Genomic DNA, 17636 nt, shown 5'->3' on the forward strand with positions numbered 1-17636 from the left:
TTTTCTCCTTCTCCGGTAGCTAGAAGCATGATCTTTAATTCACTCTCTGCAGAGCTTCCTCTCCTTTCAAGCAACTCTGTGTAAAGCATGTTCAGGTTATGGGTGGAGGGAGGAGCAGGCCATATATGGAAACTCTTGCTTTCTATCCAAGCTGCTGCTCTGGCAACTGATGTGTGGAAGGAGCACAGTGCAGATGAACAAGGGAGGTGGGAACAGGGCTGGCCTCCTTCCTTTAGAGTGAGCCTTAGAGACTCTTGCCAGAGGACAGACCTGGGCTTGAGTCCTGGATCTGCCACTTGCTGCCATGAGGCCTTAGGCAAGTCACTTGACTTTCTGAGCCAGCCTTCTTTTGCTCAATTGTAAAGTGGAACTTCTACTGGTATGCTAAAATTGGAGTAGCTCAATATTTCAGAGGGATGTCATGAGCATCAAATGGGATAATGCATGTAGAGAGCTTGGTACATCATAAAATCCTCAAAAAAGGGAAATTGTCAGGGCTCGGGGTGTGGCTTAGTGGTAGAGCACTTGCCTACCATGCCTTGGGCCCCAAGGGCAGGGCTGGGGTTGTGGCTCAGTAGTAAAGTACTTGCCTAGCGTGTGTGAGGCACTGGATTTGATCCTTAGCACCACATAAAAACAAATAAATAAAATAAAGGTATTGTGTCAATCTGCAACTAAAAAATGTTTTTAAAAGATGAACTGAGCTGTTATTGCCAATTATTGCTATTATTTCTTCACTTCTCTTTCATTTGTCCCCACCTGCCCACCTCCCATTCCTTAGATAAGTCAGGGCTAGGTCAAGACTGGCAGGGAGAGACCTCCTGAGAGCTGCCCTCTGTGTCTTAGAATGGCAGTGGAGAGAGGGAACAGGAGAATGCTGTGTTTCTTTCTCTTCAGGGTGAGAGGTCCAAAGTGTTGCCAGTTGGCAGAGGGGGAGAGGCTAGCTAGTGACCCTGGCAATAGGCTCTTTCTTGGCTCCCCCTAGATTATCTCTCAGGGTTACCTGACACTCTCTCTCTCTCTCTTTTTTTTTTTTTTTTTTTTTAGTTGTTGATGGATCTTTATTTTATCTATTTATATGTGTTGCTGAGAATCGAACCCAGTGCCTCACATGTATGAGGCAAGCGCTCTACCACTGAGCCATGACCCCAGCCCCTGACACTCCCCCCCCCCAAGTACTGGGGATTGAACCAGGGTCTGGTGCCTGCTAGGCAAACATTCTACCACTGAGCTACATCCCCAGCCCTTTTTATTTTTTATTTTGATACAGGATCTGCTAAATTGCCCAGGCTGGCCTTGAATTTATGATCCCCCTGCCTCAGTCTCCTGAGTTGCTGGGATTATAGGTGGGTGCCACTGTGCCTGGCTTTTCCTGCCACTCTTGAGGGTTCACAGTATGAGGATGTTGGACTTGGACACTTAGGCCTTGATGCATCTGTCCCGCTGTGTATTCCAGACCTATGGGGCTACCCAGTGGGTGGAATTATTCTCTGGGGTCATTTGTGCCCCCATTTCCTCCCGGAGAGGCTCAGAGTATGGCAAGTTAAGGGAAGGTTTCTGTGGTGGAGTGGAAGAGGGTAAAACAGCGTGGCCCTGCTTCCTGAGTGACAGACCCCTTCTGGGGCTAAGAGTAGATGGTCTCTCAGCACATTTCTTGGAGTTCCCTCTTTGAGAACAAATGCATCTAGCTATTATCTCCTTTGCTTCTTCTTTCTTTCTTTTTTTCTTTTTGCTGACTATTTAGCCATTTTTATAGTAAAAAATGAACAGTAAGTAATATATGACAAAATAAATACCAAGTCACTATTGTGTCCAATTCACAGAATTTACAAGCTTATTATGATCACCATTTGCATACTATTTAGGTTCTAGTTTTTTTCAAAATTTTTTAGTTGTAGATGGACACAATATCTTTCTTTCTTTCTTTTTATGTGGTGCTGAGGATTGAACCCAGTGCCTCACACACGCGAGGAAAGTGTTCTACCACTGAGCTACAGCCCCAGCCCTAGTTTTTTTGATTGATGTTATTTTATATGGAGTTTTTCCATTTGGTACATTGTCCACATATCTGTCCATTTAAATGGCAATATAGCAATATGTTGGACTGAAGCTCTATAGTTTACCTAACCATTCCCTGATTTTAGGCACTTGGGTTGTTTCCAATTTGGAGTTGTCATATAGAGAATGCATCTACAAAAATATTTGTGTGGGTTTGTGGGTTTTCTCGTTCTCTTTAGGTAAGCTCATTGGACATACATTCCTGAAGATGGGATGACTAGGCCAGAGGATGACAAATTTTGTTGCTATTGTTGTTTCACAAAGAGCTGTCACCTCCCCCTAATCCCATGGCATTGAGTTTACTATCTATTTGTTGTTGCTAAATTTAGAGATTACAACTCCCTTGTTTATACCACATCACTGAAATATTCTCTGAGGGAAGAGACTAGGTGGGAATAAGAAGTTTGGGCAGAGTGCCGGTTCCAGCACTAACGTGCTGCAAACATTTGACAAGTGCTTGCAGAGCCCTATCTATGAGGAAATCAGTTCAGGAATGACGTCACCCAAACAGTTCATCAAGACCCATCTGTGTTGTGAATTGATACTTATTAGTTGTGGGGCTCTTGGCATCGTACCCTGTTTCCTTATCTAAAAAGTAGGTGGTTGTGAGGATTTAATGAGAGGAAAGTATAAAGTGCCTACCCCTGTGCCTGGCTCATAATAAGTATTCAGAGAGTGTTGGTTTCTCTTCCCTTGTCTCAACGGAAGAGACGAGAATTGCCACAGAGGGAGGAGGTGGCCAGAGCCTCTTACAGTGACAGGGTCATGGGTCATGATGGGATTTCTCTTTGCAAATCCAGAAACAATATTTGAAAAAGTTGAGCATCAGTGAGCATTGCTCTATCGACCTATGCTTTGGTTTGACCTGGATCTCCAGGACCTCAGCACTGATGGAGTCTATCCACCAGATTTGGCTACTAACAGTGATTTAGTCCCTCTGGTGCCTGCCTAATATACCAGAAAAAGTGGGCCACCAAGGAAGCAGCACAGGTTCTTGGAATCAGGCCAATTTGGGTTCAAATCCAAGTTCTACCACTTGCTTTGCCACAGATTCTCTTCTGGAATCCTTTTCCTCATCAGTAAAATGGGAATAATAATAATTCCCATGTCATGAGATTGTTGTAAGATTCTTACTAGAAAATCTATGTTAACTATCTTTTGCAGGGCCCACATCATTGTAGGTGTTCCATATTCAGAAAATAATGTTGTTGTAGGAAGTGGCTGAAATCTCTAGAGAGGGAACAGGTCAGGGAAGGGAGACTTTGGCTGTGGGCACACATGCTCCAAGGAGCCATTAGTTCCCAGCTCTGGGGGCCACTATAACAGAGACATTGCCACCACCTTTGGGGCCTGAGTTTTTTACCTGTTCCTTAGTGTATGAAGAGATTCTAAGGAAGGCTTAGTTAAAAGCCAGTGATAAGGAAGAGAGGGAAAATGTCCAGACAGTTCTGCACAAGAGCCGGAGAGAATTTCCTTTGGGGAGATCCCCACACTTGGATTCAGAGTGATGCTTATGAGGAACAGCTGATGTAGATAGAGGAACAGACCAGATGTCAATGGTCTGTGTCTTTCTGAGCTGGATGGGACCGTCTGGACAAATAGGAAGACTTGAAGAAGAGATCAAGGAACAAATGAGCCAATTAAATTAGCTTAAAGTCTCTAGCATATTAACTGAATAGTAAAATAGTAGTCAGTGAAGCCAATTCAAAATAATTCAGGGTTGGGGGTATAGCTCACTGCTAGAGCACTTGCCTAGCATGTGTGAGGTCCTGGGTTCAATTCCAGCATGAAAAAAAAATTCTCCAATTTTTAACGACTTGTTTATTATAAATAGTTGTAAAGATGAAACGAGTTAAACTCCATTGAAATGAACCGATTCAGGGCTGGGGGTGTGGCTCAAGTGGTAGCGCGCTCGCCTGGCATGCGTGCGGCCCGGGTTCGATCCTCAGCACCACATACCAACAAAGATGTTGTGTCCGCCGAGAACTAAAAAATAAATATTAAAAATTCTCTATAAAAAAAAAAAAAGAAATGAACCGATTCAGACTCTGACTGCTGATTTTCTAAGGGCTAGATGTGGTTCTTAAGCCTTAGATGAGGCAGGTTTACGGTTCCCCAGGCCTCTTGGCCTTGGCAGGCAATTGTGGGGTGTAGGTGGAAGGCAGAGTTGCTGGGGTTTTGGACAGCTTCTTTACTCCCCTCCCCACAACACACACACACAAGTAGAAGGGCTTGAGTGACTCTCTGCATCCATACTGCTAGGGTGCCAGACCTGGAAAAGACTTTAGACATTATTTAGACTAGTCAGCCCCTAATTCTCCAGAGAGGCCCAGAGAAGTGAAGTGGCTTTACTCGAGGGCACACAGCTTCCAACAGTGGGAGGTTCTTTGTTCTGAACCCACCTTGCCCTCACTTTCCTCTAACAGTTTATTCCTTACTCCTTCTATGATCTTTTGAATTTTGTAATTCCTCCTCCACTCCATTCTTCCTTACCTCTTGTTGCCCACAGTGCTTGTCCCAGCAGGTCCTGGCCTTTAGGAAGACTCCAAGTCCCTGAGAGACCCTGCCCCCATTTCTTCTCTGACCATGGCCTTTTCATCAAGGTTCGCCTTCTGGGAGCAAAAGGAAAGTCTGGTTTCAAAATCTTTGTTTGCTCCTATGTGTTCAGCATGGTGTGTCTGCAGGCAGGAGACTGGCTTGTGGGAGAGGGAGCTTTGGAAGCTAGGGATGGATTGTGCATTTGGGGGTGTGGGGAGTAAGGCTGGGGCTGGGGGCTGATGAACTTTCTCCTGCGCTGAGTCATGCACCTCCCCTGGGTAAGCTGAGCTGCCTTTTGTTCCACTGGTACCCCTCCAAATTAACCCTTCCATGTCCCTCCACCAGCTTGCTGCTCTCATCGCCCCAACGCCTTAAGCTGCTGTGGAAAGGCTTGGCACCAAGGCCTCTGGAACTGGGTCTCTCTGAGTCTGGGGCTGAGGTGGGTAGGAGAAGAAAGGGGCTGAGAGGGAGGCAGGCTCGTTGGCGCCTGGTCCAGAGAGTGATTCAGGCTGCTGCAGACCTGGGCGTGCCTTTGTGTGTGTGCACAGTCCCCAGCTGGGCAATGACCTACAGTAGCAGCCAGAGCCTTTTGGGAGGGGGAGGGGGCAGTGAGTCAGCCAGAGGCTAAATACAGAACTGAGCTCAGATCTGGGCCCAGTGTCCCAGACACTTTGGGGGGCAACCAGTGTTCTCTCCAGTGCCTCACCTTGGGCAGGATGTTTGGGGTCCTAAACTCAACCCGCAAGAGGGAGGACATATTTGGAGCTGGTGAAGGACGTGGAGTGAACTTGGAATCTGGGCCATGCCTGAGCCTGAGCTAACAGCACTGTGTGCAGTAACGAGTGTGTCTGTGTTTTGAGAACACTTGCTGTCCTCTAACCTGGTTGTCTGTGTGTGTGTGTATGTGTGTGTATGGGGGTGGTTAATGCACGGTGTGATCCCTGGGTTTGGATTGGGGGGGGGGGGCAATGGCCCTTGGTGTGGAGCAGGAGGTGCAGACCTAGCTACTCTTCTTTGTTCCCTCTCCACCCTTCCTTCCCTTTAACTGCATCAACCCCAGTTTCTAAAGCAATGTGGTCTCTCTGATGAATATTTGCCTTTTCCCTCTGTCCATGGTAATGTGAACTAACTTTGAAGCTTGAGCCCATTGAACATAGCTCTGTGGACAAGATGCAGCTTTGAAGCTGAAGCAGCCATCAGGCTTGCTAGTGCCCTAGCACTGCTAATTGGAGCTCAAAATTTACTATGGACCCTAGTTAAAAACAGAACCCCCCCCCCAAGTAGATAATTGATTCTGGATGTTTCTAAGTATCTTTTCCATTAGGAATCAAGGACATCTTCCCAGGCTCCTACCCCCAAGAAAGGCATGCTGAGGGAGGGGTGGGGCTGGTAACAGGTCTAGGTGACCTGAGAAGGGAGGGAGAGATGTTGTGAGGTAGGAGAGGAGAAGGCGCTCCCAAACTTAGGGCCTGTCCCCTTGGAGTCCATTTTGAGTCAGTGAATTGAAAGAATTTTCAGAGCTTCCACATTGCCTATCCCTTTTTCCCAGAGTTATGGTGTCTGCTGTTGCCCCTGACGCTGTGTCTCCCATCTTACTGGAGCCAGCCAGCTCTCTGGCTCTAGCACAGATCGATGGCCAGAGAGTCCAGAGCTCAGGCATCTTCCTTCCTCTATACCCTGCCCCTAACCTTGGGGTTCCTTCCCTTAGTTGCGTGGCTGGCAGTTTTGTGACCGTGAGGTTGGAAAATATCTGTCCTTCTGAAAAATATCTGCCCTACTTCCTGCCATGGTCTCGGGGGCTGGGGATATAGCTCAGTTGGTAGAGTGCTTGCCTTGTATGCACAAGGCCCTGTGTTTGATTCCCCAGCACCACACACAAAAATGAAAGCCTGCTTACAGTCTGATCTCAGCGGTCCGGCTGGGAGGGCACTAGGTTATGAATAAGGGGAAAATAACACAAGACCTAGAAGCAAGCCAGAGCCACCCTGGTGGGGACCACCCATTCACTTACACTGAATTCTGTGAGCCAACAGGCACCCCACACTAGGGTTATTTCCTCCTCCTCAGTCACTAGATCAGGGGCCTTTTTTTCAAACCACTTCTTGTCTGAACTGGGAATGACCTGTACTTTAGCATGTGTTGAATTAGCTGGATCTTTCTATCTACCATGTGTAGCCAAGGCCATGATGTCACATGTAGATGGACCTCTTTAGACAGCCCCTTTAGGCACAGTGGCTTAGTCACTAAGCATCAGGATACTGGACTTTTGCCTCCACAAAGACTCTTCATTCTTGAAGTTGTCCCTGAGCAATTTTTTTTTAAAAAAAAAACTTTGTTTTATTCATTTATTTTTATGTGGTGCTGAGGATCGAACCCAGGGTCTCGCACGTGCGAGGCAAGCGCTCTACCACTGAGCCACAACCCCAGTCCCCTGGACAATCTTGATTAGAGGAAAGGAAATCTTTTGCCTGGTCCCTGGCCCCAGTACTGCTGTGAACTCAGGAGCTCTGCCTCTTAGGAAGAGAGAGGCCTGGCCATTTAGTACTGAATCTTTTGGTCCTGACCTGCCAATGACTTCTTTGTCTAATCCCTCAGGTTAAAGAGGAGGACAAAACTCTGCCCAAACCTGGCCCTCCTGGCAAGGAGGAAGGGGCTGTAAGTGTTTCTTTGAGGTCCCCAAAAAATGTGTGTGTGTGTGTGTGTGTGTGTGTGTGTGCTTTCGTTCAGGTGGGTTGGCTTTACCTCTGTCCCCATCAGTCTTAGATTAGCCTGTGAAGCAATTTCCAAGGAGTAAGGAGATACACAGGGTCCTCTTCCATGTGGCATGACTAGAGGGAATGCTGGTAAAGAGGAAGAAAAGGCAGTGTGTGCCATGCTAGCCTGGCGTGTGAGAAAGGTGGGAAAGCCAAGATACTTTGGGGGCTATCCTCTAACTCCCCCCAGACCTCTTTAGTTGACTGCCGTTAGTTCTGGTTTCCTGAACCCTTTGGGAATGGAGGGGCTTAGGTGGGCACACTCTCAGGTTGGGGAACACTAAGTTCAAGCTCAGCTGTTCAGACTCCTCAGCCTGCTCTGGGCAGCACAACACAAGGGCACAGAGGAATTTCACTGCAGCTGCTGCTGTCCCTTCCAGGACCCTGTCAGCTGCCTGGTGCAGGCAACCTGGAGGCTGGTTATAGCTGCCCCCTGCCCCCCACCACCCTGGGATAGAGACCCTAAATAAAGCAGTCCTCTTCTTAGAAGGAGAAAGGCCAGGCCCAAGGATATGTAGTTAGGAGAGAGCTGTAGGTAGTTGGGACAGAGGTGTTCAGGGCTCTGGGGCAGGCTAGATCACAGATCAGATCCATGGTTCATTACCCCAGATGGTGGCTGTCCCAGCTGTCTCTACTTCCTTGGATGATTTGATTAGCCAGGCATTGTGGCTTCCTCCGGATCTGTAAACAGTCGTGCAAGGCCAGCCTTTGATTTCAAAGGGGTGTGTTTGAGATACATAAAGGAGGAGGTTCATAGTAGCTCAGATTTCTTTCTTTCTTTTTTTTTTTTTTTTTGCAAAAATTACATATAAAGTGCTTAGAAGAGTGCCTGGCATACAGAAGTACTGTGTGTTAGCAATTCTATCATGTTATTGTCATCATCTTTGGTTAGGGGGTTTGGAAGGAAAACCAGAAGAGGGAGGGAGAGGGAATAGGACTCAGCAGTTAGGGCCACTGCCAGCTCCGCAGTGCCCTGGCATGCCATTGAACATTCTTGGACTGAGAGGTTGAAGAAGAGCCACCTTTAAACACTCCTCCAGTCCTGCAGCAGAGCCTCCCTATAACTAAGGCCTGGACTAAGTCCCTTGCCTCAGCTCTGCTCAGGAGCTGGGGCAACCTCTCCAGGTGGCAGGCAGAGGCAGCTCCTCCCAGGTCAGTCATTCTGTGAGCATCTTCCTACATGCAAACAGGCATGACAGCTAGACCTTCATAAAGCCCAGTGCTAAGGTCCTGGTGTGCGGGGAATGCAGACTTGATCACAGCTTAGTTACTGGCAAGGCACTGCCTGACCAGAGAGGAGACCCATGGTTGACCTTGCTTCCCCCAGGCAATGTGTCTGGCTTTGCAGGAAACCCTGCCCTACCATTAGCCAGCGTGGCCCTCCCAGTGGCAGTCTCTTGTAATTTCAGACAGTTCCCAGAAGAGTGTGGGGGAAGGGTGGGTGCCCCACGTGGAGCTCTTGGGTTCCCAGAGGCAGGGAGGCTGGCTGAGCCAGGGCCCACTCCAGGGTAGAGTGGAGCTGTGACCACTTAAGTGCTTAACTGTTTGTGGGCTTCAGCTGCTACCTCTTCCTCCCATCATTCCATACATGTTCTCTGGGAACTACAAGGTTTCCAAACCCTTGAGAGATGTGCAAGAGAGAAACTGAAAAGAGACTGGCAGAAAGCAGGATGAAGCAGAAGCTTCCAGGACCAGCACTGGAACTCTGCAGCCCTTGAGAATGTAGGTGAAGGGTAGACAGTGGCTGCAGGCCTGAGGAGATGGGGGAAGAAGGCTTGGCATGCCTTGGAGCCAGGAAGAACACCTGTCTCTTGCTTTCTTCAGAATGGGCAGGCTCTGGGTTTGACTGCCTAGAAAACTGGGTGACAAAAGGAGTAGGGACTATAAATGTAGGAAGCCCTGGAGTTAGATGGAGAATTAGTGGTTGGACATGACTATTTGACCTCTCCACATCCCATCTCTACTGTGCATGAACTGTGAGGGAGTAGGATTTAGTTGGCTTGGGGCTTGATTGCCATCCTAACATAAAGCTAGTAACTCTGGGGTATCCATGGGTCTCTAGGCCCTCTATATTGGCATCTTCCAGTTCCTTGCTCAGTCTGGGTATAGATACCAAGTGATCACAATGTCTGCTTGAGCTTTGTGGGAAAGAGAAGCCAAACTCTTAGATGCAGTTGTCCTATCTGGAAGATACAGAGAGGACTCCCCAGATAGCCTCTTGGAGCTTTGTGTTGTCTGGTGGGTGAGATGACACCCTTCCTTTCCATGGGGTGGGCAGGAGTGCAGGGTTGATGCTGATGTGTACCTATATTTATGTGACTATAGCTAGAGGGCAGTTCCAAGGACAGTGGTGGTCCACCTAGGAGTCCTCAGCCTGCTACCAGCCCAGTACCTTCAGAGACTTCCCACAGAACCAAGAGCCCTGCACCCCCACTCGCCATGAATGGTCTGGGGGCTGCCTCAACAGAGGGCCCTAACGAGGAGACTCAGGGCCTGTCCCGGAAACGAGTGGCAAATGCAGTGAGGAAGGTGGTGAGCAAGGTGCTGCCTGGTGAAGAGCCTGTGAGTTCTAAGGAACCTCCAGGCCGAGGGACCAAGTCCCCTGAGCACCCAGCTAGAGGCAAGAAGGGAGAAAAGGCAGCCTCTAATCCCAAGCCACCACCGCCTCCTCCACCTCCTCCTCCCCCTACTCCACCAAAGCCTGAAGCAAAGAAGGAGGCAGCTAAGGATGAACTCTCAGCGGGCCTGCGGGGCCTGATGTCTCGGGGCCGAGGCAAGGACCACAAGCCCCGTAGCAAGCAGTCTCCCAGGAAGGGGGAGAAGCCCCCCAGCCAGGAGCCAGGCTCCTTGGGGAAACCAGGCTCCCCTTACCTCATGGACTCCCCAGAGAAGGAAGCCAAGCCTGAAACCCCAGAGAAGCAATGTTCCCCGGCCCTGCCAAGAGAGGTGGCGGACCCAGGCTCTGTTGGCCCGAAGTCAAACCTCACAGGAGAGCAGCAGTCCAAGTCACCAGGCTCTGGTGTGCAGCAGGAGGTACTTGAGTGTGACACTAACCTCCCATGCCCCTTGCCACTCTCGCCTGAGGGTCAGCTACCCTCATAGCCAGCTTCTGCAAGCCTCACGACGTCCCACATGAGATGCTGGCCCATGGTCATGCGTCCATGGCAGGGGCTGCATGGTTGTGTGGCTTTCCTTAACTGAATGCCAGAACCCTGGGTTGGATCTGGGCTCTGTCCCTGTGGCTGGAATGGGATCTGCTAACCAGCATGCATGCTGTGGCCTTGCCATGGGAGTTGGGCCTGGTCCCCAGCTACATGGTGCCAGCTTGAGGCCCCAGATCTCAAAACTGAGGGTCAGATTCTTAGCAGATCAGTGCCTCATAAAAACACAGTATTTTCTCAAGTCAGCTTATACACTCAGCCATTTGTCCTCATTGGACCATCTCTTAGCCTCTGTCTGTCAAGTGGGGTAATTCAGGTCCACAATCCTTTCTCTAAAGCCCTGGGAGCCAGAAGTATTTGGGCTATTAGGAAATTTTATATTTTACAGTGTCATACAATAAGCAGCAAACATTTAGCTGTTCCCAGAGCAAATCCATGAATATCTGTACTGAGGGGAGAATAGAAGATCAACAGGTTTTGACACCAAAATAGTTGAGAAAAAAATCTTATGTTTTGTGGATTTGAGAATTACAAATAAAGGATAATGCTTTGAAGGACTGCTGTGAAGATTAGAAATGATGCAGGTAATCTGCCAAGCCAGGTCTATAGCATGGAGGATCCATAAATGGTAGTGTAGACAGTGATGCTAATGATAATGATTATTAATGTCATCTCTGCCTTCTTCAGACCTTGCCCCACAACCCCACTGGCATCAGGACCCTGAGGGAGCCCTGTGCCTGGATGGCAAATGGCAGAGTGAGCTCTTTGGGTCTGGGGCTACTCCATCTGCCCAGAAAGTGTCCTCTGGATAGGAGACTGAGAGGCAGGGGGAAAACTAAGGATGACCACTCCAGCCCTTCTCTGAGGAAGGTGGTAGCTGCTTGGCTGGTCTTTGAGTTGGGGACCATTCTTTTTAAGGTTCTTCATTTTCTAGACCCTGCTGAGGTTTCTGGGGGTATGTAAGGAGTGGGGAGACATCAGGTTTTTCCTTCACTTCCTGTGCTTTCATAGGCTCTATGTAGCTAGAAAGAGAGGGGCCAGGAGGATGCTAGGGACAGAGCCTGAGGGTCCTGGAGGCCCTTGCTCTCTGTTTCCTTCTGGGAGCCAGGGTTCTGGAAGGTGCCTTGCTCTCCATTCTCCCTGGGCACTGCAGGACTTAGAAAAAAGGCCAGCTACAGCTCTCCCCACCCTCCTGGCCTGCTCTATGGTGATTCCTGGCATACAGGGAGGGTTGGCAGGAGCATTCTGGCATAATGGGCAGGGCAGGAGCTCAACTTCAGTCCTTTGGGAGCACCTATAAGTAGCCAGGAATATCACGTGCCTGTCCTGAGCTACTGCCCTCCCCTCTTACTAGGGTGGAGTTGGGGCTTAAGACATGTCCTGACCAGGACAGTGGACATCTGTTACCTTGGTCTGGGGCATAGGCCAGAAGGACAAATGGCATGATAGGGCCATTTGATGCTTGTGATGGTTAGGATGGTAGGAAAAAATCCCCAGCTCTCCCAGGCACTTGTTCTTTTATTCTCATCTGCTAGTTTAAAAACTCAAATTGGCACCTAGCTTGTCTCCCTGGCCCTACTCTACTTTCCCATCGGGTCCCAGTGGCTTTCTGGGCTGGGAGCTTGGCATGTGTTGACCCCACTGTTCCCTGGGCCAGGACTAATAGTGGTTTAACCTTTAGACAGGAATCGCCCCTGAGGTCCAGCTGAGCCCTGCGGAGGAAGCCCACCAGCGGCTTGAGAGGATCTTCACTGCTTCTGTAATGCCACCTCTCTTGTGTGTGGGCCCCCAGTCCCTGGCCCTCCTCTTTCTGAGGCTGGCAGCCAGACTGTTTGTGTGTAGGAGTGTCTGACTATGGAAAGGAGACTCCATGGTGGTCCATAGACCCTCACACTGGCTCTCTGCTTAAAGAAATGAGACAAGGGCTCTGTGGAGAATTGTCCCTCTAGGGACAATTGTACATATGGGAGGGGGCCCTTTTGGGCTGAGAATCCAGTTCCCTTTTCTGGCCCTGTTCTCCTGTCTTGGCAAAATGCCTTGGTACCAGGGCCTGGTGGGTAGCAAGGTGGAGAGTCTGGCATGTTCTCCATTTTTGATTCCCTAGTTCGCCATACCCGGGGGGGGGGGGTCTCTTTAACTCTTACCCATTTCTAACAGGCCACATCCCAGGCTGGCTGTCTTCCTTTCATGTCAGAAAGGCCTTTGAGGGCTTTAAGTAACAAGACAGAGACAGAAAGGACAAGGCTGTCCCCAGAGTCTGCCCACAGTGTTCTGGCTCTTAGGCAGGTGGCTGATGGCTTCTAGATTAGACCAGTATAGAGTGATCCTCCACTTGTCCCATGGGGTCAGTTTGCCTGCCTGGGAGTAGCAGGAGTGGTACAGAGGGCTTGAGGAAGGGGCCCTAGACTTGAGCTAGTGGTGGCCTGGTTCTGGATATAGTAGTGACAGCCCTCACATGGGGAGTAGCACCCCCTTAGGTGTGTGTTTCCAGGTGAGGGGACAACTCTGTGCTGATTGGTGGCCATAGAGGATCTGGGCTGAGGAATGCCCTAAAGATAAGGTGGGAGGCTTCCAAGGGGCCTAGAATCTGGGTTGGGTGAGGTGGCCTGACCTGGCAGATACACAGAAAAGGGAGCCTAATTCAGGCTGGAATGGATGGCCCACCCAGGAGAAACTGGCCAGAGGCAGAGTGGCAGACTCCTGCCCAGCCATAGGGACTGTCTCACATGAATCTCTCCTCTGAGGGGTCTGATGATAACAACTGTCTCTTTACTTTCCTGGTCTGGCCTCTCCTGGACTGTGCAATTCTTCTGCCCAGGCCACCTCCTGAGTCCTGGTGACATGCTCCCCTGATAGCCACTGTATCTTGGCAGCTGGAGACTGCTAGTCCATTGGCCCACAGGTCTTGCTAAGGGGACATGCCAGTGGTCTGCTTGTCTTCACCCTTCTTTTCTCTCTCTTTTTTGCTTGCTGCCACTAGCTGGACCCTGAAGCTGCCTCTCCTGCCCACAGCCAGGTAGGGTGCTCCTATCCCCCTCAGAAGTTCTCCGCGTCCTCCAGTGATCACCCACCACCTCTGGCCTGTGCCTGGGCTGGCGTCTGTGCTCGGGCCTCATGCTGGAGCGTAAGGCCTCTTTCCCCTCCAGGCTCCCACCCTGTGTTGGGGTCGGGGGTTGCCCCTGGGGAGGCAGTGCCAGAAGCAGAGATGGCTAGGCCCTCGGGGAGCATCACTGAATGTTTGGCCTCTGTGGCACACAGTTCTTAACCATTGGAGCCCAAGGCCAGTTGAATTCTATGTGTTTTAACCCACTCTCTGGTTAGAGTCAAAAAAATCTGATTTTCTCTCTCCCTGGCTGGCACCTGAAGATGAGACAGCCTTTGTCTCCACCTCCTGGCCAATGTGAGATCAGCTCTGAAAGAGTGAGTGACAGGTGGTGGCCTTTGGATGTCCTTCCCTACACCTGGCCTATAGAACATGCCTGTTCAAGACAAAGGTTTCACCTGTCTCACGTGATATGGAAAAAACCAAACAAACATTGTAGTGATTTTTAAAATAAATTTGTTTATCTTAAAGTATTAAAAATAGCCTTTTAAAATGTCCTCACTTTAACAACTCAGAACACTGGCAACCTCATAGCCATTATCCTATTAAAGGATAATTCCCGTGGTCCAGTCCTCTTCATAGCTGGGGAAAGGGCCATCTGCACCAGAGGGGTTTATCAGTAGGACCCAGATCTCCTTTTCTTTCAACTCTAAGAAATGTGACAAAGAACATAAATCCCTCTTGTTATGTGTTCTTATCTTTTCCTGATCCCTCACCCAGGAAATCATTATCACAAAGTACTGTCTATGCCTCAGTATTGGGTCTCATAAGAAATATGAGACATCTAGAGTGAGAGTCTTTTTGGTGACTAATTGTTCTTCCTAGCCAGTGCTCCCCAAAGGGCTGGCCCTAAGGGTGGCTAGCCCTGTTGTAGGGACCACTTAGTGACTTGGCTGCCATTTTTTCTGCACATGACAAAAGAACCTGACAGGCTGTGGCCCCTGCACTCCTTTCCGTTATCCCTGCTCCCCCAGGCACCATTGCTTCCAAACTCAAATGTACTTCTTAGGAGACACCAGGTTTGATTGCCTACACCTTAACAGTGCCTATGAATGCCTATTTCTTGTTGGTGACCATTTTGGGCCACCTTGGGCACCCAGCCCCTTCGCACCCATTCCTGTATCCATCTGTGTGGCATGGGAGTACCTTCCTGAGTTAGATGAATAAGTGCCATGCCCCCTACCCCCAAATCTGGTCAAGCTGCCTTATGCCCTTGTGGCGCATTAATGTGTTGACCAGATCTATCAACTGCTGCCTTCCAAGCAGGGGACTTTGCTGACCATAACAAGGAGGAGGAACAGAGAGTCTGGCATGTACCCCCAGGCACTGTCCCCTTGCCCAGATAGTAGTATCCTCAGATCCGAGACCAGAGCTCAGGACCCACCTATCATTCTGTACTATAAAGTCCTAGGAGGACACTTTTTTTCCAGGCCTGGAGAAATGGCCTTTCTTAGCATGGTGAAAGAGGCCTCTCACTTGGCTTGACTTGGCTGTAGCCCAAAGTTTAGGTCTTGGACTCAAGATACTGATTTCACAGGCTTGGCAGGGAGGAGGGGCAGAGGGCGGCTGCTTTCCTGGGCATTCCCTTTGTGCCCTGTACTTCCACATCCTCAGTGCTGGTATGGTCCCTAGCTTTGACGTCCTTATTCTTAAGGTTCCTCAGATCCACCACAAACTGGCTTCCCCATCCTCCTTCTCTGACACCTTTGGTGTCCCTTTATTCTACATCTGCCACCTAACTTTTCTCTTTGCCCAGTGGCTCATCTCGAAGCCCTTTCCCTCACTTGCCTCCCCTCTCCTGTTGTCCTTGCCTGTCTTCCAGAGCAGGGTCTGACTATTTGCTCTTCCCCTCCCTCTGATAGGCCAAAACAGAAGAGCAGATTGCAGCTGAGGAAGCCTGGTATGAGACAGAGAAGGTGTGGCTGGTCCATAAGGATGGCTTCTCTCTGGGTGAGTCTCAAGAGGTTGGGTACATATCTTGGACTCTTTGGGCTTAGGGCTGGCAGCGGGTGTACCTCTGGGTCTGGTAAGGACTCGGGGGCAGGGGTGAGCAAGGAGAGGCTAATGACCCAAGGAGAGGAGGGGAGGACCTAGAAGAAGCCAAATGGGGTAGCAGAAGCTTCCCAGGCCCATGATCAACTGTCTGTGCCTTTTCTGCAGCCAGTCAGCTCAAGTCGGAGGAGCTCAGTTTACCTGAGGGGAAGGTGCGTGTGAAGCTAGACCATGATGGAGCCATCCTAGATGTGGATGAGGATGACGTAGAGAAGGTTTGAAGAAGGGAACAGGAGGGAGGGCAGTGGGCGGGACAGGACAGGCCTGTCCTTTATGGTGGAGCCAGGATCTGCTTCTTCATTGCCCACCTGCCTATCCTGTTCCATGCAGGCTAATGCTCCCTCCTGTGACCGTCTGGAAGATCTGGCCTCGCTGGTGTACCTCAACGAGTCTAGCGTCCTACACACGCTGCGCCAGCGCTATGGCGCTAGCCTGCTGCACACCTATGCTGGCCCCAGCCTGCTGGTTCTCAGCCCCCGTGGGGCTCCTGCCGTATACTCAGAGAAGGTGCCACTCCTTCTAGGCTACTGTGCTGACTTGTGGACCTACTCACCCATCATCCACCCCACTTCCCCTTGCTCTCTGCCCTATCCCTTAGTATCCAGTGGGCTCCTGTCCACTCATGGTTGACCTTGGGAAGAGGAGTTATTTCAAAGGGTGGGGCAGAAGGCTCTCCTGCAGACTTTAATGCAGTCTAGGACTTGACTAGTATCTACATTTCCATGCATACCCTTGGCCTCACAGTCCCTGGGTACCCCTGGAGTGAAAATTCAGAAAAAATGTAGACCTGGGAGTGAGGGGTGTCCAGGTGGAACCAGCTAAGAGCCTACCCCTTCCCTCCATATTTCTCCTAATCAAGGTGATGCACATGTTCAAGGGGTGCCGGCGGGAGGACATGGCACCCCACATCTATGCTGTGGCCCAGACAGCATACAGGGCAATGCTGATGAGCCGTCAGGACCAGTCTATCATCCTCCTGGGCAGCAGTGGCAGTGGCAAGACCACCAGCTGCCAGCACCTGGTGCAGTACCTAGCCACCATCACAGGCACCAGCGGGAACAAGGTGTTTTCCGGTGAGGCAGGGACAGCTGGGAAAGCAGAATAGATGAGGAGGGGGGTCAGGAGGGAGGATCCTCCTAAGTTGCAGCTCTTTTGCTCCCTGGCTTCTCTATCCCCTTGAAACCCTTCTGTCCCTGGGCAGTTCTGGTCTGATTAGCCCCAAGCCTTCATGCCTCTGGAGCCCACAGCTGGGGGAAGGCTGTCCCTGGCTTTCCTGATGTCCCCTGGGCCTGTGTTCTGCAGTTGAGAAGTGGCAGGCTCTGTACACCCTCCTGGAAGCCTTTGGGAACAGCCCCACCATCATGAATGGAAATGCAACCCGCTTCTCCCAGATCCTCTCCCTGGACTTTGACCAAGCTGGCCAGGTGGCCTCAGCCTCCATTCAGGTGAGGGGGTGCTGCCCAGGCCTTAGGGTAGTGGGAAATGGGCTGCTAGTTTCATGTCCTAGAAATCATTCTCTAACCAGTGCCTCATTTTCCTGGGATTTTGTCCCAATTAAATGGACCTGGCACGAGAAGGGCTGGTCTTTGCTGCCCTCTAGGCCTCCTGCCCAATTTCCTTATCCCTCTTGATCCTGGGGCTGTGCCCACTATGTGAGATCCATGCTCAGGGCCTTCTCTCAGGCTGATGTCACCAGGCCCAGAAGAGTTTGTCAGTCAAGTAAAGCTCAACCAAGGTTGACCTCCTCCCATGCTTATTGAACTTTCTCCTTACAAACATCCATTTCTCCAGAAAGGCTGGCCCCTAGGCTCTGGGCAGGGTGACAGACCTACAGGAACTGGGCCCATATTCTTCTACCTACCCCTGGTTTCTGCCTCCTGTTTGACCCTGGTGTGACCTGGCCGCTGGTTGAGCACCTTGGGAATAAGCTGCAGCTACTTATTCCTAGGGCCAGAGGATCAGAGTCCTGGT

The 17636-nt window shown here is 50.3% G+C and overlaps 1 protein-coding gene across 6 annotated transcripts in view; it reads left to right on the forward strand.

The window, feature by feature from the left end:
- Myo18a (myosin XVIIIA) overlaps positions 1 to 17636 on the forward strand; it is a 98354-nt gene that overhangs the window by 36484 nt on the left and 44234 nt on the right. For 2 of the 6 annotated variants that reach the window (XM_077800978.1, XM_026388751.2), the window contains exons 1-10: positions 5236 to 5364; positions 7192 to 7251; positions 9675 to 10382; positions 12192 to 12269; positions 13491 to 13526; positions 15476 to 15563; positions 15774 to 15880; positions 15996 to 16172; positions 16525 to 16738; positions 16968 to 17110. In XM_077800978.1, the coding sequence (XP_077657104.1) occupies positions 9789 to 10382; positions 12192 to 12269; positions 13491 to 13526; positions 15476 to 15563; positions 15774 to 15880; positions 15996 to 16172; positions 16525 to 16738; positions 16968 to 17110 (1437 nt within the window). In that variant the 5' untranslated portion in view covers positions 5236 to 5364; positions 7192 to 7251; positions 9675 to 9788. Of the gene's footprint in view, positions 1 to 5235; positions 5365 to 5405; positions 5425 to 7189; positions 7252 to 9674; positions 10383 to 12191; positions 12270 to 13490; positions 13527 to 15475; positions 15564 to 15773; positions 15881 to 15995; positions 16173 to 16524; positions 16739 to 16967; positions 17111 to 17636 lie in introns of those variants that run through there. The other 4 variants (XM_077800977.1, XM_077800974.1, XM_077800975.1 and 1 more) reach the window with 3 other exon arrangements.

Source organism: Urocitellus parryii, chromosome 7 (assembly GCF_045843805.1).
Source record: "Urocitellus parryii isolate mUroPar1 chromosome 7, mUroPar1.hap1, whole genome shotgun sequence".
Taxonomy (NCBI): domain Eukaryota; kingdom Metazoa; phylum Chordata; class Mammalia; order Rodentia; family Sciuridae; genus Urocitellus; species Urocitellus parryii.